Consider the following 26432-nt stretch of genomic DNA (forward strand, 5'->3'; position numbering starts at 1 on the left):
GAAAAACAAAAAGACAAATTAGGAGGGCCTCTAGGAGAAAACTCCTGGTGTAGGCTAGTGTATTACGTTTAATTACTACTGAGTAGCTGCAACCACAGTCAGGATCCCACCGCTAGACACCAATATGTTGGAACCTGGGATGACAGGTTACCTAGGGTAGCCTGGCCTAGGGTAAGACACAATACTAGAGGCTTAAGTGTGAAGGTTGCAAACCACCCAACAGTAAATCCACGCAATAGCACACAAAAAGGACACTACACCAATGTATGTAAAAATATGTACTGGTTTATAAAAAGAAAATAATATCTCTGCTCTTTTGTTCCAAAATTTACAGCTTAGGACATTTCAGTTTGTCTTGGAAATAGCAAATATACCTTATAAACTGCTAAGCAAATTATCAACTAGCTTTTTCAGTACATTACATTTAGTCAAGCACTATAACCATGTCTGGCAGGTAACACTAATATTTTCATAGATCAGATAATTACACAATGTACTCTGCTTTTACTCCTCCATAATTCTACTCCATCAGGGGGGGCAAGTTGTCACTAATTGTCAAGAACCAGGGGTTAAATGAGGCCTTTATATTCCTTTCACCCCACAGGTAAAGCCAGGCTTCTTGAATCGGTCAGTTTTGGGAAGTTATGTCACTCGTTTTTCAGGCCCTCCACCCTCTTCCTCTCAATCAGGGTTGCCCAGTGTGAGGAGGAAGCCAGACGATCAGGAGGCCTAACCAGCTCTACCTCTCCACCCCTCACTCTTCCCTGCTTACTTGCGAGGGTGGCCAGCAGGCAGTTCTTCCGCTCACCCTCTGTGCCTCAAGACGCTTCTCCTCAGCTGATCGGCCCTCCCGCCCCCTCACAAAGGAGCGGAGGCCCTCCAAGGAGCAAAACCGAGGCGCGGTCACGGTGATTCAGCCACTCAACAGGGCTGCTCCTCACCGACAAGGATCTGTCCCTCGGCGCTCGGATCGGTCCCCAGCCACTCGACGAAGCCGCCTCCTCCTCTCAGCTCTCCTCAGCGGCGGAAATCGTCGATTCTCACACACGGGTTCTTCTGCGCATGCGCGGAGGTATAGTGTCTCCGCACCGGGCCTGTTCGGCCCTAGGCCCCTCCTGCAAGGCAGTCCCCAATTCAGTGGGAAATTAGCGCGCTGGCGCCGGACATGAGCACTTCGCTCTCACTCTCCTGATCCAGCCGGGCGCTGTCACAGAGCGCGGAAGGCGCCCCCGGGGTCCCGATCACAGCGATAGCCTCACAAGACTGCCCAGGCCTAATGGGACCTTTCTCCGCTCTCCGCCACCTTGACAGTTGGGAGAGTGATTGCTCACTTCAAGTCCAGATACTGGTAAGAGCAGCCCAGCGCTACCCAGGCCAGGAGCTTACTACTTGCCCTAGGGAGGGAGGGGGGATCAAAAGGGGGCTCCCACAGGATTAAGCCACAGTGCACTTTTCCAGCACTAGACCACCAGCCCTCCTTACTGGACAGATTTAGGGGCACAGGAGACCTCTTAATTCAGTTCCCAGATCACGAAAGTTAACCCCTACACCTAACTGTCCAGGGTCAGCAGGATGAACTAGCTTGGCTAGGACAACAGGAATGGGCGGTGGGAAAGCCTTGACAGAGGGCTACTCTTGTAGAGCAATCCACCCTTCAGGATCCTACCCCTACCAGACCTCAGCCTTCACTCTAACTGCTCCTCACTGACAGACAAAATGGCTGTCCAGCATTCCGCCTTTTATAGGCTGACCCTCAGGAGTCCAGAAGGGACCAGAAAGTTCTGGAACGCCCTATACTAGTCTATGGGCAAGTTCTGGGTTTGGCAGTTAGGGCAGTTGGTAGCCACCATTTTGTGGTTCCAACTATATTCCTGTCAGAACAGGCCTCTAGGCCTGAGGTGAAAAACTATGAGGGGGGAAAAGAACACCTATCCCCTTGACCAACACCTAGAAAAAGTTAGTGGACACAAAAATTAATTAAGGTATGAGGGGCAAAAAGGGGACAAAATAAATAATAAATTGGAGGGACTACGCAGAAAGCCAGACAGGTCTAACACGCGTCCCCCCCAGCTGAAAGTGGGGAGAACTACCCAACCCCTTGGGAGTCCTCATCACTAAGGCGGAAATACCTGGAGAGACCGTCTGCATTGGCGTGGTCCACTCCAGGCCGATGTTCCACCCGGAAGTCCATTCCCTGTAGGGAGATGGACCACCTCAACAGCTTGGGATTTTCCCCCTTCATTTGCATCAGCCAACGAAGGGGTCGGTGGTCAGTCTGAACCAGGAAGTGCGAGCCAAATAGGTATGGCCGCAGCTTCTTCAGAGCCCACACCACCGCAAAAGCTTCCCTCTCAATTGCACTCCACCTCCGTTCCCGGGGAAGCAGTATCCTGGATAAGAAGACCACAGGCTGATCCAGGCCCTCTTCATTTAGTTGCGATAACACTGCCCCAAGGCCATGTTCTGATGCATCTGTTTGGACAATGAACTCCTTGGAGAAGTCTGGGGCCCTCAGGACCGGTGCTGCACACATTGCCTGCTTTAGTTTCTCAAAAGCTTGCTGACAAGCTCCTGTCCAAACTACCCGTCGAGGTTGTTTCTTAGAGGTGAGCTCTGTGAGAGGCGCTACAATAGTGCCATACCCCTTCACAAAGCGACGGTAGTAACCTGTGAGGCCCAGGAAAGCTCGGACCTCAGTCTGTGTCTTGGGGGGTTCCCAGGCCGTGATTGCCTCAATCTTCGCCTGCAGGGGCTGCACAGTCCCCCTATCCACCAAGTGTCCAAGGTACACAACCGACCCCTGCCCAATCTGGCATTTGCTGGCCTTGATTGTCAATCCAGCTTGTTTCAGGGCCTGGAGAACTGCTTGCAAATGCTGCAAATGGTCCTCCCAACTGCTACTGAAGACAGCAATGTCATCCAGGTAAGCAGCAGAGAAACTCTCCATTCCAGAGAGGACCTGGTTAACCAGCCGCTGAAATGTGGCGGGGGCATTTTTGAGCCCAAAGGGCATCACACAAAACTGGAAGTGTCCCTCAGGCGTGGAGAAAGCTGACCTTTCCTTTGCTCCATCTGTCAAGGAGATCTGCCAGTACCCTGAAGTGAGGTCAAAGGTACTTAGGTATTGGGCAGCTCCTAGCCGGTCAATTAATTCATCCGCCCTAGGGATCGGATGAGCATCAGTCTTTGTCACTGAGTTCAGTCCTCGGTAGTCCACACAGAACCTCAGTTCGGGTGTGGTGCCTGGTGGCGCGGCTTTTGGCACGAGCACCACCGGACTGGACCAAGGACTGTTAGAAGGTTCAATAACTCCCAGCTCTAGCATCTTGGCAACCTCTCCATGGATGCTAGCCTTCACCTTGTCGGACAGCCGGTAGGTCTTCGACTTCACTGGTGGGCTGTCCCCTGTGTCCACATCATGGGTACACAGGTGAGTCCTTCCCGGGACAAGGGAGAACAACGTAGAGTACTGCTCCAATACCTGGCGGCAATCCTCTCGCTGCTCAGGAGTTAGGGATGGGGAGAGAATCACTCCCTCCACCGACCCATCCTTCTCTTGAGATGAAAAGAGATCAGGGAGAGGCTCGCTTTCTGCTTCCTCGGCACCATCCGTCACCATCATCAGGATGACCTCTGGCCTCTCATGGTGGGGTTTGAGGCGATTGGCATGCAGCACCCGTAGGGTCTGTCGCGGGGTCTTGAGATCCACCAAGTAAGTGGCCTTACCCTTCTTTTCCAACACCTCAAATGGGCCTGTCCAACGATCTTGAAGGGCACTTAGCTCTCCAGGTTCCATCACCCACACTTTTTGGCCAGGCTCCAACTCCACCGGGTGAGCATTTTGGTCGTACCACTCCTTCATTACTGCCTGGCTGGCCTCCAAGTTATCAGAAGCCTGCTTCCACAACTTTGCCATCTGGCTCCTAAAGGCCAGCATGTAGCTCACCACATCCTGAGGAGGCTTCCTGGGAGACTTTTCCCATCCATCCTTCACCAGGCTGAGAGGTCCACGCACAGGGTGCCCGTACAACAGTTCAAAAGGGCTGAAGCCCACTCCCTTCTGCGGCACCTCTCTGTAGGAGAACAGCAAGCAAGGCAGGAGGACGTCCCATTTCCTCCGTAGGCTCTCAGGCAGACTTCTTATCATGCCCTTCAGGGTCTTATTGAACCTCTCTACCAATCCATTCGACTGGGGGTGATAAGGAGTGGTGAACCGGTAAGTCACTCCACACTCCTTCCACATCGCCCGCATGTAAGCTGACAGAAAGTTGGTCCCCCTGTCGGACACAACTTCTTGGGGAATCCCACTCGGGTAAAGATTCCCATCAGGGCCCTAGCCACCACAGGTGCAGTGACAGTCCTCAGAGGAATGGCCTCTGGATAACGTGTGGCATGATCCACCAGAACCAGGATAAACCTGTGACCAGCTGTTGTTGGTGGATCCAATGGCCCTACAATGTCGATGCCCACCCTTTCAAAGGGGGTGCTAACGACTGGAAGTGGTTCCAGGGGAGCTTTCAGCTTCACTCCTGTTTTCCCACTGGCCTGGCAGGATACACATGTCCGACAGTAAGTGTTGGACGCCACTTTCATTTGAGGCCAGTAAAAGTGGAGGACAAGCCGAGCAAAGGTCTTGTCCTGGCCTAAGTGTCCTGCCAAGGGTATTGCATGAGCCAATTCCAGCAGAAAGGCTCGGTATTGCTGCAGGACTACCAAGGCCCTTAATGAGCCAGGTAAGGGTACCTTGGGTTCACTGTAGAGGAGTCCATCCTCCCAGTAAATATGGTGGTGTCCCGTAGCATCACCTGCTGCCTGGGCTTCAGCCTGACGCCTCAGTCCCTCAAGGGTAGGGCACTCCCTCTGCCCCTTACAGAATTCCTCTCTGGTAGGTCCTCCCTCCACATGCCACTCAGCAGGGATGGGTAAATCCTCCAGAGAGTCTACTTCCCCCTCCACGGACTCCTGGTCCACTACCGCAGGTGGCCAATCTGTCACATGGGGCGTGGAAGCCGAAGCAGGCTCTTCCTGTCTCCGGGTCTGTCCCTTTTTGGCAGCAGGTTGGGCCATTGTTCCAGGCTCCAACCCAGGCGAACTCCCTCTTCGGGTAGTCGCAGACCGTGTGCTCACACAGGCCCAGTCAGGTGTACCCAGCATCGCAGAGTGCGTCCGGTATTCCACCTCTCTCCAAGTGTTGTGCTCCATGTCATTCCCCAGCAGACAATCAACTGGCACGGCAGGGCTTACGGCAACTCGAAGTGAACCTGCAACCCCTTCCCACTCAAAGGGAACCTCAGCCACTGGATAGTGGCCCATTCTGCCGTCAGCCATCGCGGCGGGGTGGAGTACATTGGGAACCACCTGCTCTGGAGACACCAGTTGACTTCTCACCATAGTCATACTGGCTCCTGTATCTCTCAGAGCCTCCCCTCTCTGGCCATTGATGGTGACCCACTGCCCATACTTTGTAGTATTTGGGGGCCCCTGGATCTTTGGAACAATCTCCCGCTCTCCCAGGGACACTAAGGTGATACCCGCCCACTCACCCCCCTTATCTAAGGGCAACTCCTCCCCAAGCGCTACACTAGCTACTCCCGGTGGTTTTCCTCCGGTGGGAGGGGGTGGTCTCTTTGGGCATCTGACATCTCCCTTATAATGTCCAACACCACCACACTCAAAACAGTGGAGAACCCTTGGCTGCTGGCTTTGGCCAGGATTAGGGTTTCTGGGCGGGTTTACCTTAGGGGTGAAACCTATTCCCTTTCCTTGGAAATTGTTTTGGGGACCTTTAGAGAACTCCCTCTTTTTATCTCCCCCCTCCTTCTTCTGAGGGGCGCCCTGTCCGGCCTTTTGGGAATCCCCTCCAGTCCCCTTTGAGGACACCCGGGTACTTGCCCAGATGTCCGCCTCCTCTGCAAGCTTCCGGGTATTGGTCAGCTTGCTGTCCACTAGGTGTTGGCGCAGCTCGGGAAAGCATTTCTCAAGGAGGTGCTCTTTCAAAAATAGATCATACAACCCCTCATAGTCCTTCACCTCGCTGCCCTTGACCCAGCCCTCTAATGCCTTTCGTGCATAATCAAGGAAGTCCACCCAGTTCTGAGTGCTTAACTTGTGGCTCCCCCTGAACTTCTGGCGATACCTTTCTGGGGTAAGCCCAAACTTCTTTACCAATGCTAACTTCATGATGGGGTAGTTGGTTTGCTCCTCTGGTTCCAGGGCCAGCAAGGTGTCCCGACCAGTAGGAGGCATGTACCTATACAAACCACCCCCCCAGTGCTTCTCCTGCACCCCATGGGCTCTTAAGGAGACCTCATAGGCAGCCAACCACTTGGCTATGTCATCTCCCTGACTAAAGCTAGCAATAAGGTCTTTTGGCAAATAGGGTCTGGACTCCCTGGCTGTTTCTTTGGATTCGCTGCCACCATTTATTACAGGAGAGGGCCCCCGTTGCAGGGCCTGGAGTTCCAACTCTTTCAACCTGAACTCGTGAGCCATCCTCCGCTCCTCTTTCTCCTGCTCCAGCTTAGCCAACTCCCATCTCAATTGCCTTTTTTCCCTCCTGTCAGTAAGCTCGGCTTCAGTTAAGCTTCCCCCAGAGGAACTACTGCCCTTCCTGGAGTAGGACACTGGTCCTGGGATTAGGTTTTCCCCCTCAGAGTGGAATAATCCTTCTATCTCCTCAACCGTGTCCCGGTCTGCCCCTTCATCCTCCTCCTTCCCTTCTTTGTGTGCCTCCACCCAAGCCCTTAGACTGGTCTGGAGTTCCCCCTTCTTGGCACCATGCTTAAAAAATACCCCCATTTTCTGGCAGAAATCTTTCAGCTGAGCCACAGAATAGGTATCTAGGTTTTCTAATGCAAACTCCATTTTGAAATAGGCAAAACCAGATTATACACACCAGGAAATTAGAGTTGCAAGGGCAACCTAAAGCTACCTCCACCCACCACCAGGAACAAATTTGGAAAAACAAAAAGACAAATTAGGAGGGCCTCTAGGAGAAAACTCCTGGTGTAGGCTAGTGTATTACGTTTAATTACTACTGAGTAGCTGCAACCACAGTCAGGATCCCACCGCTAGACACCAATATGTTGGAACCTGGGATGACAGGTTACCTAGGGTAGCCTGGCCTAGGGTAAGACACAATACTAGAGGCTTAAGTGTGAAGGTTGCAAACCACCCAACAGTAAATCCACGCAATAGCACACAAAAAGGACACTACACCAATGTATGTAAAAATATGTACTGGTTTATAAAAAGAAAATAATATCTCTGCTCTTTTGTTCCAAAATTTACAGCTTAGGACATTTCAGTTTGTCTTGGAAATAGCAAATATACCTTATAAACTGCTAAGCAAATTATCAACTAGCTTTTTCAGTACATTACATTTAGTCAAGCACTATAACCATGTCTGGCAGGTAACACTAATATTTTCATAGATCAGATAATTACACAATGTACTCTGCTTTTACTCCTCCATAATTCTACTCCATCAGGGGGGGCAAGTTGTCACTAATTGTCAAGAACCAGGGGTTAAATGAGGCCTTTATATTCCTTTCACCCCACAGGTAAAGCCAGGCTTCTTGAATCGGTCAGTTTTGGGAAGTTATGTCACTCGTTTTTCAGGCCCTCCACCCTCTTCCTCTCAATCAGGGTTGCCCAGTGTGAGGAGGAAGCCAGACGATCAGGAGGCCTAACCAGCTCTACCTCTCCACCCCTCACTCTTCCCTGCTTACTTGCGAGGGTGGCCAGCAGGCAGTTCTTCCGCTCACCCTCTGTGCCTCAAGACGCTTCTCCTCAGCTGATCGGCCCTCCCGCCCCCTCACAAAGGAGCGGAGGCCCTCCAAGGAGCAAAACCGAGGCGCGGTCACGGTGATTCAGCCACTCAACAGGGCTGCTCCTCACCGACAAGGATCTGTCCCTCGGCGCTCGGATCGGTCCCCAGCCACTCGACGAAGCCGCCTCCTCCTCTCAGCTCTCCTCAGCGGCGGAAATCGTCGATTCTCACACACGGGTTCTTCTGCGCATGCGCGGAGGTATAGTGTCTCCGCACCGGGCCTGTTCGGCCCTAGGCCCCTCCTGCAAGGCAGTCCCCAATTCAGTGGGAAATTAGCGCGCTGGCGCCGGACATGAGCACTTCGCTCTCACTCTCCTGATCCAGCCGGGCGCTGTCACAGAGCGCGGAAGGCGCCCCCGGGGTCCCGATCACAGCGATAGCCTCACAAGACTGCCCAGGCCTAATGGGACCTTTCTCCGCTCTCCGCCACCTTGACAGTTGGGAGAGTGATTGCTCACTTCAAGTCCAGATACTGGTAAGAGCAGCCCAGCGCTACCCAGGCCAGGAGCTTACTACTTGCCCTAGGGAGGGAGGGGGGATCAAAAGGGGGCTCCCACAGGATTAAGCCACAGTGCACTTTTCCAGCACTAGACCACCAGCCCTCCTTACTGGACAGATTTAGGGGCACAGGAGACCTCTTAATTCAGTTCCCAGATCACGAAAGTTAACCCCTACACCTAACTGTCCAGGGTCAGCAGGATGAACTAGCTTGGCTAGGACAACAGGAATGGGCGGTGGGAAAGCCTTGACAGAGGGCTACTCTTGTAGAGCAATCCACCCTTCAGGATCCTACCCCTACCAGACCTCAGCCTTCACTCTAACTGCTCCTCACTGACAGACAAAATGGCTGTCCAGCATTCCGCCTTTTATAGGCTGACCCTCAGGAGTCCAGAAGGGACCAGAAAGTTCTGGAACGCCCTATACTAGTCTATGGGCAAGTTCTGGGTTTGGCAGTTAGGGCAGTTGGTAGCCACCATTTTGTGGTTCCAACTATATTCCTGTCAGAACAGGCCTCTAGGCCTGAGGTGAAAAACTATGAGGGGGGAAAAGAACACCTATCCCCTTGACCAACACCTAGAAAAAGTTAGTGGACACAAAAATTAATTAAGGTATGAGGGGCAAAAAGGGGACAAAATAAATAATAAATTGGAGGGACTACGCAGAAAGCCAGACAGGTCTAACACTCCAACTTTCCAAATGCGAAACCTATTGGCAACGCCAGTGCTTGTTTAACTTGGCAGCTATATTTTGACTCTGTTTAACCAGAGTAAATGACATGTAATGTTCCTTCGCATGTAAATCAACCAAGGACAAACCTCTCCTGGGTCATGCTCATTAATAAAAAGGATGCGACCTGTGAAATGGATAGTTAAATCACCTGAGGCCACACAGCAAACGTATGTGATGCCATTTCATCCAAGCAAGTAGCTGGGGTGGAAAGTGACACTCTGAACACCTCCCAGTCTCAGGCTAAGGGGAACAGGCATCTCCACTTCAAAGCATAATGGCGACCAGTGTCCAGTCTTACTCAAAACAACGTTCCTCCTCCTCACCACAGAGCAAGTTCCTCTCTATAGTTCTTGGGTTCTCTACCTTGGACCCGGAACAGAACACAACCCTTGGACCGCAAGAACATCCATTACTTTCAGTGACGGGGTGTTGGGAGAGGGTAGAAAAAAAATAAAATTAAAAAAGAAGACTTACCTGCTGGTCGCCAACAACATCCTCTCCTCCGTCCTTGCTGTATCCTGCATCCCAGAAGCTCCCAGACTCCCATAGCCCATCACGATGCTGCTGGTGCGGCGCTCAGACAGGGAGGCTGTACATGCTCTTCCCCCAGGCTGTGCAATACACCCTGTGGAGAACATGCTAAGTGAGCATGACGGTTTCGCCGGCCCAAGACGGTCAGCCAAACCGCCATGCGCACTTATGGTGCAGCAACCACTTCTCCTCCCTCTAACGTCACACAATCCCAGCCCCACCCCGCACGAACACACAGCTGGCAGCCAGACTAATAACAAAATAATAACGTTCAGTTATTATCATTTTATTTTTCCTTTGCACTGCTCTCACAGCAGTGGGGCTATGCTCCTCCGCCTTAGCAGAGGAGCCGCTGCTGACTACTTTTTGTTTATGTCTGCAGCTACAGATCTATGTGCATGTTCCTCACATTAGGTAGGATGTAGGGGCAGCGGCATGGTCTCTGCGTGCTCTGACCGTACGGAGGAATCTGCTAACTTCCTTGGGGCTTTAAGATGGTCAGGTCCCTCAGGGTCTCAGAATGTCAGGAAATAAAAACAGACCTAAGAGCAGGTCTCTAATTGGGGCCTATATTCATGTCTTTAACTTTACTCGAAAATACACACTCTCCTGAATACACATCCTAGCAAGGGCAATATACACATGAAAACGTGTTGCCCCTGGCCCCAAACAATATGTCCTGGGTGTAGGGCTATAGGAATTCCACATTCCTGAAAGAGAGTGGTGAAGAGGAAACAAATATAAAAGTGTGAGATATGCAGTTGAAGGAGATGTGGAATGAAAAAGAGCATATATGTTTAACATAGAATGAACAGAACAGGAGTGACCGAGACACTCGGAAGACCACCACCCCTCCACAGGCTTCCGTAATATTTAATTCAGTGTCTCAGAATCGAAATATTTACAATATTATTTACAACAAACTCAGCGATACTCATTTATCTTAAAAAGCTAACAATCACTGACAAAGCCAATTGCCGTGGCTGGTTTTGGGTGTATGTCAGCTGTTTTGTTACATATCCGATTTCAATAACAGAATGCTGAGTGAAGTTTCCTCACGCTAAGCAAGGACCCCCATTGTGGACCTGCACTAGTTCATTATCCGATCTTGGGACAAAGGCATCGTTCCCACTGATTTTCCCGTCATTCTTCTCGGCCCCACCGCGTGTAAATTCCTCCATCCAGCATATCGCGCTGAATCCATTTCATCTCAATCTCCTTGGCAATCATTTTCTGTCCTGAGGATGAACCAATATTATGTATGGTTCGAAACGTCATCGACCTAAATGCACTAAATGCATAGTTGATATAAATTGTTCATGCATATGTGTATACTGTGGATTATCTGTTTATGATTCATGATATTCAGATGACCCGATTTTGCCTACTATTTTTTTCCCTTGTTTGTGTCCCTCCAGTGTGTTAGTCGGACATCGGCTGGTGTCCCACGTCCATCACACTCTGTGTCTTATTCCTTTGTGATTATTATTGTTATCAAGATATTTAAACTGTCCGGCTGGACATTTCATAACAATATAGTTCTATTTAGTCTATATTTATTCCCTCAACATTCTTTCCCTTGTCTAAGGACCACTGTTCATGAAAATAAGTACCTACCCAAGGTCCTTGGCTTATTGAGCCCTGGGTTCCCTTGTTTTGTCTAAATAAAGAGAGAAGCACCAAAACACCAATCAGGTGGCACAGTATGCCTCATGATTGTTTAAGCCACGCCCTTAATTACAAAGGCCACGCCCTTTTTCGAGACATCTACTTTTTTCATCCCACTTAAACCCTGCCTCACCCTGTCCAGGGAAACAGCCTGAACATCTGAGTCTGGTCAAAAATCCAGAGATTGGCCTTCCGTAAAACAGCTAGCCATGGCCTCCACTACTTCAATCCCTGGGGTTAGTGGTTACAGTGATGGAAACCAGCCAGGACCCTAAGTTGCGGTGCCCTGCGCTCCCATGGACAGTACAAAAAGGCATCTGGTATTCGTGTGAGGGGTCACTGAACTGTGGGCGTGGTCGCCGAGTTGCTTCCTAATTAGGTTTTAATTACTTTGAAGCAAACGCACACACCAGGTCCGGACAGGCCTTTTATTCCACAGGCATTTGTACTGAAAGCCCAGAGCCATTTGAGGGGGCTCTGTCGCTTCCCCGAGGTCCTTTGCAGCAGGCACAGGGGGCTTCAAGAGACTGAATAGCAGGGAAGATAGGGACAAGTAGAGAGAGAACGATCAGAGAGGGGGAAGAGAGAATGTATGAATGGAAAGAGAAAGACTGCACGAGTAGAGGGAGTAAGCACCTTTGGTTGCCTCATTTTTGCCATGGCAGCTTTGATTCCTCTAGCCCAGCCTTGGCACATACTGGCATGGACTATGCTTTACCACTCTCTGCATATTTTCACTTTTAATGACTTGTCAGTTGTATAGAATTCTTAAGGCAATACTGCATGAAGGTTTAAGTTCCCTACTAAATGAACGTTACAGAACGAGTTCTACTGCTTTAAAATGGGGGCACATTGGAACACAAGCTCGCCTTAATGTCACTCAACCAATCAACATTTGTAGAGCGCGCTACTCACCCATGAGGGTCTCGAGGCGCTGAAGGGTGGGGGGTGGGAGGGGGGTCGGCAGCAGCTACTGGTCGAACAGCTAGGTCTTCAGGAGTTTCCTGCAGATGAGCAGGTCCTGTGTTCTGTGCAGCTGGGCGGGGAGTGAGTTCCATGTCTTCGTGGCGAGGTGGGAGAAAGATCTGCCGCCTGAGGTCGTTCAGCGGATGCGTGGTACGGTGGCGAGGGTGAGGTCTGCGGAGCGTAGCTGGAGGTTCGGGGTGTAGAAGGACAGTCGCTCGTTGAGGTATGCTGGACCGGCGTTGTGGAGTGCTTTGTGAGTGTGGGTAAGGAGTTTGAAGGTAATTCTTTTGTTGATCGGGAGCCAGTGCAGATCTCTTAGGTGGGTGGTGATGTGGCTGTGGCGAGGGAGTCCGAGGATGAGGTGAGTGGATGCGTTTTGTATGAATTGGAGTCTCTTCTGGAGTGTAGCCGAAGTTCCTGCGTAGAGGGCGTTGCCATCGGCCAGCTTGCTGCTGACGAGTGCTTGGGTAACCGTTCTCCTGGTTTCAGTGGGGATCCATCTATAGATCTTACAGAGCATGCGGGGGGTGTTGAAGCAGGAAGAGGAGACAATGTTGACTTGCTGGGTCATAGAGAGCGTGGAGTCCAGGATGAACCCCAGATTGTGTGCGTGGTTAGTGGGTGTCGGGGCAGCTCCCAGCGTGGTGGGCCACCAGGAGTCGTCCCATGCGGAGGGGAGGAGCCGAGGATGAGGACCTTCGTCTTGTCTGAGTCAGTTTCAGTCTGCTAGTCTTCATCCAGTCTGTGACGGCCTTCATTCCCTCGTGGAGGTTGGATTTGGCTGTGGCCGTGTCCTTGGTGAGGGAGAGGATTAGCTGGGTGTCGTCGGCGTACAAGATGATGTTGAGGTGGTGTGCTCGGACGATGTTGGCGAGTGGTGCCATGTAGATGTTAAAGAGGGGTGAGCTGAGGGATGATCATTGGGGTATGCCGCAGGTGATCGTGGTGGCTTCGGATCGAACGGGGGAGGCGGACTCTCTTGGTTCTGCCGGTGTGGAAGGAGGTGATCCAGTCCAGGGTTTTGTCTCCAATCCCTGCCTCCTGGAGGTGTGTGCGCAGGGAGTGGTGGCAGACGGTGTAAAAGGCAGCCGAGAGGTCCAGGAGGATGAGGGCCGCCGTTTCGCCCTTGTCCAGTATGTTCCCGATGTCGTCCGTGCCTGCGATGAGGGCAGTTTCAGTGCTGTGATTGCTGCGGAAGCCGGATTGGGAGGAGTCCAGGACGTTAATATTCGCCAGGAAGTGGGTCAGTTGTCTGTTGGCGGTCTTCTCAATGACTTTTGCCGGGAAAGGGAGCAGGGAGATGGGTTAGAAGTTCTTGAAATCCTTTGGGTCCGCCTTGAGTTTCTGGAGGAGGGCGTTGATCTTGGCGTGTTTCCAGCTCTCTGGGAAGGTGGCGGTCTTGAAGGATCTGTTGATGATCTTTCGGAGTTGGGGTGCGATGATGGAACTTGCCTTGTTGAAGATGTGGTGGGGGCAAGGGTCGGACGGTGACCTGGAGTGGATGGTGTTCATGATTTTGATGGTGTCGTTGACGTTGTTCCAGGAGAGCAGGGGGTCGGTCAGTTTGGCGGGTGTTGAGTCGGAGGAAACGGCATCTGTCGTCGGTGCCTGGGTGTTGAAGCTGTTGTGGATGTCTGCGATCTTGCGTTGGAAGAAGGTGGCAGTGTTAAATAGGCTATTCGTATGTGGAAATAAATTGCACTGCGCTCCCTCCAGTCTGGCAGCTGGTGACACCATAAACAGCAGGTGCCATAATCCCAATGAATGCCCTGCTGAGGCCATGTTGCAAAGACGCCACTGACCTGGCACCGTGCGTCAAGCGCGACCGACCGAGCTCCTATTGGAAACTAGACCTGCCAACAACGTAATACACAAGGGGCTCGTTTGTATGCAGATCTTGTGTTTACTGTCACTCAAAAGATTTCAACTTGTTTGTTTTAAAATCAATGGAACTGAGCCCCATGTCTCCTGCTGTATTCTAAAACAGGGCCTCTACCTAGCCTGTGAAGAGCACCGTAAGCCTAAGGCTACCATAGCTGATGAGTGAGTGGTACAAAGCGGTGCTTATTAGGCCTTTCTCTGGGCCAGGCAATTGTATAACATGTTGACGCTTGCAGAAAAGGTCGTCATGCCAACAACAGTCACTCGCAAATAAGATTGCCAGTTACTTAAGAGTCACACTGATTAGTTCCCTTAACTGCCAGCAACATCTAACCACCAACTCTCTCTCCATCAGAGAAGGGGGGTCATTCCGTTTTTAATAAAGAACGGGCAGTTTTAGTTTATTTGTGTCTGCATGTCTTCAGAAACAGACTAGATCATTATGTAACATCCACTTTGTATAGTCATTCAATTCTCCGCAGCATATTTCCCAGGTGATAACAGCGATGAATGAACTATGTGCAACATGAAAAGTACTAAGTGTGAAACTTCAAGTGTGACAGCAAAAAACATCTTCAGCTCCCTATCAGGGAGGCAGGGAGTGGGGTCCCACACCCTCAAAGAGTATATCCAATCCATTAGTGGAACGCCTCCTTGAAGGGATAGGAATGTCACTGTCTGGCGACGGCTCGTTTTCCACAATCGTTAATGCTGCTGGGAGCCAGATCATTACCAGGTAAATAGCGAGGGCTTTAAGTGGGCCGGGTCCTGCCAGCGCTCAGCACCGGCAGTTCTAAAAAGCATGTGCTGAGACGGATCTCTATTGGGCTTTCCATTTTTGCCCTTACCCTCAGGGTGGTAAAAAAATCTTAACTCTGCAGCAGTACCGTCACTACCTTTGATGTGACTTCAGAGAGGCTCGTTGCAGTTCTTTCATAGTCTCATCATTTCAGACCAGAAGCATTTTCAATATTATATACAATAAAGCCATAGTTGTTTCTTATTTATCTTATGCAACCAAACAACCATAGACAAAGCCAATAGCACTGGCTTGTTGTAGGTATAATGTTACTTGCTGTATTATATATCTAGATGCAATTACAGAAACAGCAAAATCTCAGTCAGGCAGCACACTATGCTAATCACAGGTTTTTAGCTTAGGTGTTTTACGCCATGCCTTTAATTATTAGGCCACGCCCCTTTTTGAGACAGCCCCACACTTGTTTTTTATCCCACTTAAAGCCCTGTAAATAGCTATCCTGCAGCATCTTCCTAAGATTTCATCTTGTCGCATCTTGGTATAATGGCCGCCCTCTTGGGTGTCTCTTTATTCAGAGTTATCAGCTAGCTAGTCAGATAAAAGGTTTTCTTGAAAGAACCACCTGCTCACAGACCATGACCTCTGTCTAGAAAAGAGTACAGTTAATACAATAGGTCGAGGATGTGGCTTAACGGCTAGAGCGGCCGACTTTTAAGCTGGGGAATCAGATTCAAGTCGTACAGGAGGCTCAAGCATCCTGTGATTCTGGGTAAATCACTTACAGCCTGATTCATCAAGCCGAAATCGGCTCGCAAAGGGCCAGATTCTGAGAATCTGGCCCTTTGCGAGCGCTATTTTTGCATTTGGGATTCATCATCCCAAATGCAAAAATCGGTAATAGCGATTTCGCTATTTTGCGTGGAATTACATTTAAGGAATCTCTATTTGAGATTCCTTAAATGCAATTCATCATCCATTTAAAAATTGCGAATTCGCAATTTCGGCCCGCTATTTACCGTGAGGTCAAACCTCGTGGTAAATAGCGAAAACTTAGAAAAATGCTTTTAAAAGCATTTTTCTAAGTTGCACGTTGCACACACACATGTCCTTTGGACATGTGTGTGCGCAACACCTGTTTCAATTTGCATTTAAGGGGTACTACAGGGTGTCCTTTGGACACCCCTGGCACCCTTAAAATCGCTATCTTATTTGCGATGAGCTAATTGCTAATCGCAAATAAGGAATACTCCCCATTCATTCCTATGGGCCTTTTGGCCCATAGGAATGAATGGGGAGTTATTCCTTATTTGCGATTAGCAATTAGCTCATCGCAAATAAGGAATGTGTAGGAAACGCATTTCTTTATGCAATTCCTACAAGAATCCCGTTTTGCAAGTCCTTAATAGCGATTCGTTATGAATCACTATTAGGGGCTCGCAAAACGGGAGATTGATGAATCAGGCTGTTAATCTCCCCGTGCCTTGAAATTAATGTGTCGTCTATAATACAACTGGTGCTCATGTAAAGCGCTCTGATACTTTCGGGTCGAGTTCGCGCTATATAAAATTGAGAAAAAAATGTTTGGGAACCGTGACCCTTCTATCTGCCACCAGAAAACCACCGACTTTGTCCGACACCAAGGCATAGCTTTGTAGAGCTAGCTCTCTATGCACGGTATATGCATTTTAATGGCGTGACACAATTGCCTGCTCACAGTATCGTTGTGTAACGAAAACTGCTTTATGTTATAGATGAGCGTTATCAAGCGGCTTGGGGAGGCGGAGGGGTCAGTTTTTCTATGAACAGGAAACACTAGCTTGAGATGCACCTACCAGATGTGTTAATGATTAGATCAGCTAGGCCAGCCTGATCCAATGACGAATCTGGTTGGAACATTGTGTGCATGCATGTGCCAACGGACATTACCCTTTGTTTTGAACTGCAGGGTTGTGTGGTTGTTCACTGCGCAGTTTCAGGTTGTTGTTTTGTTTCGAGGCACCTTCACCCAAAGTGTGGCTTAGATGTCATTATATGTGTATCTGAGTGTTGTAGGATAAGGTCTCAAGAGAACTGAGATATCGATTAGTGATGGGGTATAGAGGTCTCAGTATGACTTGGATGGATGATTGAGGTGGCAAAAGCTTGGACAACTACCTGAACTACAGCCCTGCTGTGTGCAAGTTGTGCCAGGCCTTGAGTTGAGTGTCTCCTGTTGTTGCAGACCAAGGTGCGAGTATAGTTTGGTCTGCATGTACTGATGAGGCGGTAAATGTCCAATAAGCAAGAAGGCATGGAGCCATGTTATGCATATTATGGTGCCAAAGTTGTGTATAACAGGTGCTGTTGGTACAACGCATGTGTTCTTTCCACCAAACTCTGATGACTATAGGGCTGGGAACTGCTCAACTAGTCACATGCCCTTTCCACCCTCACTGAGTGTCCTTGCCATGGCACACAAGGACAAGAATGCCTCCTACTTCAGCCTTCCAGTGCCTGGAAAGAGCCAGAGAGCCAGAACTCATAGATCCCACAGGTAGGTGATGTGAATCTTCACCGCCACACCACATCTAAGCTATGTCACACATGTACATAAACCAGACCCCAAGACTGGATACATAGGGCTCGTTATACACGACCATACAAAAACACTGACCCCTCGCTCATAATGTAATTCTGCAAGCGTTTCATGTATCATTAATACTCCGCAAATGCCCTACTTGCCTAAAAGGTTAAACAGAGGCAACTGTGTAGTGCTTCTAATTTTAAGGTTTTAACACCAATCTGTACTTCATTTGTGCCGTTGGTTGGTGGCGGACACCACAATATCCTCAGGCTCATCTGTGCCGCCCTGGTGCAGAGGCAATATATATGGAGTGTCCAGACAGTCTTCCTGCACCTCGAACCTCCACGCCTGTCCTCATGGAACTGTGAAGACATCAATTGTGACAATGATCCGAGCTGACCCATCACATTGGTTAATATAGTGCAGGGTCGACTAAGCTGGCCATGCTGGGGCGACTAAGCTGGCCATGCTAGGGGCGCTATGCTTGCGCAGTTCGACCCCAGCTTGCCAGAGCATGGACCAAGGTCATGTCTTCTTCCTGGTCTTTGTTCTTCCTCGACTTTTTGAAACACACTATTGTTTTATTTAAATTGCATTTGTATGTCAGAATTCGTCCTGGACATGCAATATGCTTTCCCAGTTTTACAATAGCATACAATTTCTTATTTATGTTGCTTTCACCCTGTTTGGCGTTTCTATTGACACTTTTAGTTACTTATACCTACAACTGTACTTCTCTAACCTCTTCTACTCAACGACACTATTCTACACTGTGCCACTCTACTCCAGGCCACTATACGCCACTCCATTTCATTCCACATAATTCCACTCCACTATACTTTACACCGCACTACGCCACTCCACGTCATTCCACTCAACTCTATTCCACACAGCGCCACTCTGCACATTCCATTCTACACATGCCACTCCAATGCACACAATGTTACTACACTCTACTCCAGTCTTCACCACTCCACAACAGTTTACTGTATGCCACTCAACAGTACGCAACTCCACTCTACGCCACGCTACCATACGCCACTATGCTATTCTGTGCCACTACACTTCTCTCTATGCCACTGTACTCCACTCTCCTCTATGCCACTCAACTCTACGCCATGCCACTAACTTTTAGCCATGTTGAACAGCAGCCAAGCAGATGTACAACATGGCTAAATGCTTGTTGGCCTCAGGACCGTTTTGTCTCTACCAGACTCTGAACAAGTCCTTGGCAGCTCAAGTGTAGATTCAATAATGTTCAGAAACACGGGCCTATTTGTTTTACTGGTTATTGTATACGTTTGTGTTCTCTATCCTGCTGGACATTTATTTGTGTTGTTCTAGTTGAGGATTTGTTATTTTGTCTTTATCGCAGCTCTTTCCGCCCCGCCCCCGCACTATGAGATAACCTGTCAGAGAGTACCCTAGGTTACTGGCTTTGGTTAGTATATCTAGGTTCTGAGCCGCATTTCGTTCTGCTGTTCAGCAGACATCCTAGGTAGACAAAGTAAGCAAGAGAAATAATGTCAAGAAAGAAAAAGGTAATACAACAGTGGTAAAACACCATGCACATAAAAAAGTGGCATTATTCCCGATCAATAATGTAAAACACGTTTTGCTGGCACTGTAGATAGTGTGGCTCCAGAGAGAAAATATGTTGCACTTATTGGGTGGTACCTCAAATAACATGAGACTCCATTGGCACCAGAGGGTCTCCCAAAGACTGGTCCCCCCTGATCTGCACTGTCCCTTGGGTGCTGTGGTGAGACCCCTTTGGCCTGAAGTACAAGTAAAGTGGAGTCAGCTTCACAAACACTTGCACAAACAAACCCTCTAGCAGGCGCGAGTTCCGACTCCTTAATCATTCTGTCTTTGGTACCTCAGGTAAACTGGTAGATAGTCCATTACGTAATGGGAGTGACTGGCAAAATATTGCCTTTCCCTGATAAATAGTAGCTGATCCCTAATATGTCGTACAAGCCTGTGGCACTACTGTGGCTAATTATTGTGCAGTGGTACAACCCTCCCATTGTGCTAACTTTAAGCTTAATTTAGACATTCTTGACATAATGCCGCCGATTCCCGGGGCAATGACAGCGAGAATTACTGCCACTGGAGAGGGACGCCCCTTGTTTCCTTAGAAAAGAAGCGTTGGAATAGCCAATAGGTCTCGCCTTTAGGACCTTATAAGTATTTAGCCATGCACCACATTGTCCTGGTTGATACCACATCAACTATTACTTCACGTGCCACTGGTGAACGGCCACACACCCCCACGGATGGGCTTCTGTGCTATTTAATGAAATATGAAAAAAATCAAAAAAGTGTATTTCTTTAAGAAAGAACATTTGACACCGACACATTATAGCATTGCATTGAGAAAACCCCATTTAAAGGGGTTTTTGTACAACTGGTAGTCTAAACATATATATCTGGAAGGCTTTTATATGCAATAATGAAGAAAAGAGTGTTTTAGTGAAATAAGATATAACAGAGGCACGTTAAACTATGACATATTAAATACCCTAAAACATAAAAAATAAACAATCACATTGATTAAGCCCTTAAATTATTCTTTTTTAAATCGGCAAATAAAATATCTTAAAAACGTATTTATAATGGAAAATTACAATGGATACAAAGTTCCTTTGAAGACGCGCATGAGCAAATTAGGAGTTACTCCTTTAACTGCAAAACAGAAACTCCTGAACAAAATCCGGATCTGTCTGAAAGGGGGACGACCTGCAGTTACTTGGCAGCAAAGCAACAGTATTTGAATTTTAACTTTTCCTGGCTTAAATCAAAAAATGCAAATGAGAAAGGGCTTGTAAAACTATGCACACTCGGGTTGCATCAACAGGAGCTGCCACCTCAAAGTCTAGGGATAGGTTTAAGAGGCACAGTCTCTGTAGGCTGTCTGTATGTTGTGGTGTGACAGAACTTGCCCGCTGGTGTGGTTTGCCATTTCCTTACCCAAGATCTTACTGCTCTCCTCCATCTGCTCCTTAGACTTGCTGGGCTTGCGCTGCCTGCTGATGCACTACCCCCTGCTGTGATACGATTTTCCGAGGAGCACCGGGCCACTGCCACTAACTAGAGTTCTGTGTGACTGCTTATGTGTCAGTCCATGTCCCAGAGGCAGAGGAGGAAAGAAGGAGGTCAGGCTAGGGAGAATAGTTGGAGGGGAGGAGTAAACAAGGTATGAAAAGGAGGTGGAGTGGAGTGGACTACAGAGAAAAGAGCAAGGTGCGAGCAAAAGCTGTGTAGTTGAAAACGAGGCACACACGTGAGGAAAGTGGGAGGCGCAATGTTGCTGGGGCAAGCGGGAAGCAGGAAGAAGAGAAGTTAGGAGTTATGAGGACAGCGAACATCTCTACGCCAGTGTACCCATGGAAGGAAATAATCCTCCCAATATGGCCAACACAGATGTGCGTTTTGTCAATGGAGTCCAAAGGCCCGAGCATGGACACGCAAAGCACAATTGAAGACTAGGAAACAACTTAAGTGGGTAAACATATTATAGGAACACAGGCACTTGAAAGGCTAACATTGATGAAAAGGTTATAATGTTGTGATGCTCAGAGAGCACTGTATCAACTTACTTAAATTGATCACCATAGAAACAAGCACAGAATACGGAAAGCCTTGCACTCTAAGTCAACTACAAAACAAGTATATAGAGCATGGCGCTCATGAAACGGGTGCAGCACGGAGTGTTAAATTCTAATCAAAATTAATAAAAATAGAGGAGGGCGAGCCACTCCATGCAGAACAAACAAAAAAAGGCTTAAAGATAAAGCGCAGTGAGGCGTTGTGCTGCGCTGGAAGTGCTGGATACCAATGTAAAAAAAAGTTCCAAAGATAGGACATACAATAGCACAAGTGGAAGAGGACAAGTCCTGGGCGCGATCCATGGGAGTCAACAAAGGAGAAAAAAGGTTAGACAAGCAGAAACCCTCATCAACAATCAATTCATGACACACCTGGAGAAGAACCAGGTACTCAAGACCTCCCAATCGGGCTTCCGCCGCAATCACAGCACCGAAACAGCCCTGATAGCAGCCCCCCTAAGACATCTGAACGCTCCTGGACCGAGGAGAAACAGCAGCGTTGACCCGCCTTGACATCTCGGCAGCCTTCAACACCGCATTCCACCACACACCTATCGAAAGATTCCACCACATCAGCATCCAAGGGGATGCGCTCAGATGAATCACCTCCTTCTTCACCAGAGGAACTGAGAGGATCCAATTCCCAACTTTCACCTCTGAATCCTAGGAGATCGCCTGGGGTGTCCGCCAGGGCTCATCCCCAGTCCTATGCTCTTCAACGCACATATGTACCCACTGCCCAACATTGTCAGATCTCATAGTCTCAACATTATTGTCCTAAGCAGACGGCACCCAACTCATTCCCTCACTCACCAACGACCCAACCACCACCAGAACCACCTTCAACGTCACCAACTGGATAAAGAACAACTGCCTGCAGCTACAAAACAGACAAGACAGAAGTAATGATCTTTGGCAACATCAGCACCAAATGACACGTCTCTTGTGGCCATCAGATCTAGGACCCAAACCCTCTCCCTCCAACCATGCCAGAAACCACGGAGTCATCATGGACAACAAGCTCACCAGGAAATCACAGATCAACCTCCTCTCCTCTGCCTGCTTCCTCACTCTGCACATGCTACATAAGATCTTCAAATGGCTACCTCTACACACGAAATGCACTGTGACATGTCCTCATCACCAGCCGACTTGACTACGGCAATGACCTCTTTGTAGGCATCGCTGCACACCTTCTAAAAAGACTTCAGTCCAAACAGAACGCCACAGCCAGACTCATCCTTCACCAATTAACCCACATAACACCCCACCTCATGAAACTCCTCTGACTCCCTGTACAGAAGTGATTACAATTCAAGCTGCTGACCCACCCACACAAGGCTCTACACAACCAAGGACCCACCTACATTAACCACTGCCTGAACTTCCACCAACCATCGAGAAGACTATGCTCTGCCTCCCTTTCACTTGCCCATACTCCCTGCATCGGCAAAAGTCGAGGACGCTCTTTCTTCGACATTGAGCAAAGACCTGGAACAGCCTCCCCAATTACCTTCGGACTATCATCTAACTTCCGTAATTCCGAATAGCCCTCAAGACCTGGCTGTTGGAATAACCCTCCGGGGCATGCAAGCGCCTGAATACCCTATTGAGTGATTAGTCACGCTTTAAAAGCCCTGATTGATTAATTGATTATCCAAATACAAGCAACCTTCTTTAAAGGACACTCACAATAGCCAATCAGAAGCTGGTTGCGGGCTATAAGCCCACAGAGCATGTCTAGAGACAGCACATGCACTGTCTAGGCTCTAACTAAAAACAGTGCCACTATTGGTGGAAGTGGGTGGTGAAAGAATTTGCACTGGACTGTGCCCTATTAGGACAAGCGTTGAAAATGCAACAGGTCTTGCCTTTGGTTAAGTTAAAGCCATTTGCTTTGCTAATGGCATTGTATAACAAAGCAGGTGGCTTTAACTTAATAAAAGAGACCTATAGCATTTTTAATGCTTGTTTCTGTTGAGATGGGTTCCTCTAGTACAGTGATACTCAGATTGCAAGTCCTTCGTTAAATAATAACTGTATCCAACGCTTCAAACAGCACATCGGCTATTTCTAAGCGCTCCAGATAATAGATGTTACAGCGCTCTGTTTAATGTGCCTCCGTGATAACATGCGCCTTAGCTGCTTCTGGGAAATGAAACTCAGATGGTGGCGAGTTTAACTAGCAGATATGCTTATTACACCTACCTGTTTGTAACAGGTATACAGATGTACACAACCGGCTAGTGTAACAAGTTGGCGCGCTAACAAACGATGTCGTATTGAGGCAATAGCAAATAGCAAGTAGAGAACTCACAGCTCTGGGTAAAGACAGCATAGCAGGAGCCACTACATTGCCCACAGGAGAGAGGGAACTACTTGTGCAGGACAGAATGCCCTTACAACCTACAATGGAACTGGTGCTCAGAAGCAGCTTCTCCCCTGAGACGCCTGGCGCACTACACACACGCGCAAACACAACAGGTGCAGTGTCTCACACACAGTGTCTCACATACACAGCCTCACACACACAGCCTCACACACACAGCCTCACACACACAGCCTCACACACACAGCCTCACACACAGCCTCACACACACAGCCTCACACACACAGCCTCACACACACATACAGGGTCTCAAACACACATACAGTGTCTCACACACTCACTGTGTACAGCGTCTCACACACACAGCGTCTCACACACACACACACACACACAGCGTCTCACACACACACACAGCGTCTCACACACACACACACAGCACGTCTCACACACAGCACGTGTCACACACACACACAGCGTGTCTCACACACAGCACGTGTCACACACACACACACAGCACGTGTCACACACACACACAGCGTGTCTCACACACACACACAGCGCGTCACACACACACACACAGCGCGTCTCACACACACACACAGCGCGTCACACACACACACACAGCGCGTCACACACACACACACAGCGCGTCTCACACACACACAGCGTCTCACACACACACAGCGTCTCACACACACACAGCGTCTCACACACACACAGCGTCTCACACACACACAGCGTCTCACACACACACACAGCGTCTCACACACACACAGCGTCTCACACACACAGCGTCTCACACACACACAGCGTCTCACACACACACAGCGTCTCACACACACACAGCGTCTCACACACACACAGCGTCTCACACACACACAGCGTCTCACACACACACAGCGTCTCACACACACAGCGTCTCACACACACAGCGTCTCACACACACAGCGTCTCACACACACACACACAGCGTCTCACACACACACACACAGCGTCTCACACACACACACACAGTGTCTCACACACACACACAGTGTCTCACACACACACACAGTGTCTCACACACACACACACACACGAGTCTCCGCTCTTGTCCCTCATGCCCCTATACCTTCTGTTCCTACCCTGCCCCTCCCTGGATCTCTCGCTGCCCGGTGCCAGCCTGCTCCGCCTTCCTTCACTGCCAGCCCCCCTCCCTCCCCCGCAGCACTGCCAAGCAGCCCTCGGTGCGAGCAACGGAGGGCCGCAGCCCAGACATGAATACAAGCCCCCACCCAACACCTCTCCTCCAATGCGAGACTCAAGAGTGGGGGGCGGGGTGAGGGAAGCATGTAGGCGGAGGCGACTTTAAAGACATGCTGCACAACCAAACACACAAGCAGGCATGACAACAAATAAGTAAACGTATTATGCTAAATAAGTACCATAGCAGCGTATTCTCCTGTCCAGGGCTGAGTCTGGGGTCCTCGCAGCAGCGTAGAGCTCGGGTGGGCTCTGTTTTGAGGAGGGGGGGGGGGTGGTGTTCTCGGCGCTGCTGCTGATCCCCGAGCTGGAATTGTGAAGACAGGAGGGAAGGCAATGCTGAGAGAGGTCTCTCCTCCATCCCTCTCTCACCACAGGCCTGCATCAGAAGCCTCATGACGGACAACAGTGACCTTCAGCCCCCCTACTCTCTACCCCTCCCGGGAGACACACCCTCCACTCCGCGGTGGGATGCCCTGTGCTGTGCTAATTCCATTTCTACTTCACTGCCAGCTTCATGCACAAGTCTTGGCTCCGGTGCTCGGTTTTCGAGTCCCCACTTCCCTGGATAGGGAGGCTGGTATTGGAAAGTGCAGAACCCAGGCTGCAGCCACTGCATGGTTGTCCAAAGCTGCACTTCCTGCCCGAAACTCCCTCCGCTTCCTCCCTCCCTCCCTCTGTCCTGCATGGCGCTGCTGTCATCACCCAGGTGTGGGCGTGCGGAGGCAACGAGGGCAGGGAGCAGCCTGAAGTGTGCAAAGCAAATTGCAGTCCCCAGGAGAAAGCAGGCAACAGGTAATACAGGTACAAGGGGGCGGGACCATGCGCAGTCAGCTACCTGATGATGGTGCAGAGTCCTGGCATTTTAGTAGGGCCTGTAGTTGTTCTTTATTTCACGTAAATGTGGTGCCTCTGTTTGGTACACCGGAGACAGGCAACAGAACGTTAAGGTTTGTGAACGTCTTTTAGATAAACATGCACTGCTCAAAGGTTGTTTGCTCAGCAGTCTGTATACAAAAGTGTTAGCTTTCTGTCGTTAGTATTCAGTCAGGAGAATGGCGGTACTTGTTCGTGTTGACATTTTCCCCCTGCTTCAAATTCTAGTCTGAGCCAACAAGGTGCCGGTGCCCACCTTTCACACTGCAGCTTGGTAAAGGATGCTATGCCCATGAGTACACACATACATGCCTGTGCCTGCTCTGGTAGCATACGCTACACTGCTGCCTGCACACACCTCAAATGACGACGATCCACACATACACCCACGATACCACTCCACACACACTACACCGTCCACCATAGCCGCTTCGATTCCCGAAGGAGGGGGCGGGGACTTACAGAAAAATTTGCATTTTTACATGCAGGCGCGCTAATGTTATTTATTAGAGCAGGAGCAAGTGCAGTTAGTTCCCAGCAGACGGTGCTCGCCCGGCTGACAGGCTGCCACAGGTGCCGGCCGCTGGGGGATGCTGCCGCCTGGTCCAAGCAGGAGACAGAAAGGGAGGTGCCTTTTAGGCAGCAGCTGCCCGCCTCCTCTCCCCCACCTGCTCGCCTCTGCCGCTGCCCCGCATCCCTCTCCCCTGAGCCAGCCCACCGCAGCGGGACGCGTTTCCAGCCTGAAGGAAGGAGACTAGGAGAAGCTGCCACCGTACTGGGGAGGGAAACGCGTGCTTTTCCGCACCCGTGGACTAGGAGCTGCCTGCAGCCGCTCGAAGGGGCATCACAGCTGGGCATAGCCAACGCACATCTATCGCATCCCAGGCTGCTCCGGGGAAAGCAGATATCTGTAAGTAATTGATGAGTGCCTGCCTCCTTTGAGT

The 26432-nt window shown here is 49.7% G+C and overlaps 1 protein-coding gene across 3 annotated transcripts in view; it reads right to left on the reverse strand.

The window, feature by feature from the left end:
* Positions 1-26432, reverse strand: part of SLC35B4 (solute carrier family 35 member B4) — a 188665-nt gene that overhangs the window by 158510 nt on the left and 3723 nt on the right. The window contains exon 1 of one of the 3 annotated variants that reach the window (XM_078677489.1): positions 9536-9680. The exons of the other annotated variants lie outside the window; for them this stretch is intronic. Within the exon in view, the coding sequence (XP_078533615.1) occupies positions 9536-9615 (80 nt within the window). The 5' untranslated portion in view covers positions 9616-9680. Of the gene's footprint in view, positions 1-9535; positions 9681-26432 lie in introns of those variants that run through there. 3 annotated transcript variants of the gene reach the window in all.

This window comes from Lissotriton helveticus, chromosome 1_1 (genome assembly GCF_964261635.1).
Source record: "Lissotriton helveticus chromosome 1_1, aLisHel1.1, whole genome shotgun sequence".
In the NCBI taxonomy this organism is placed as follows: domain Eukaryota; kingdom Metazoa; phylum Chordata; class Amphibia; order Caudata; family Salamandridae; genus Lissotriton; species Lissotriton helveticus.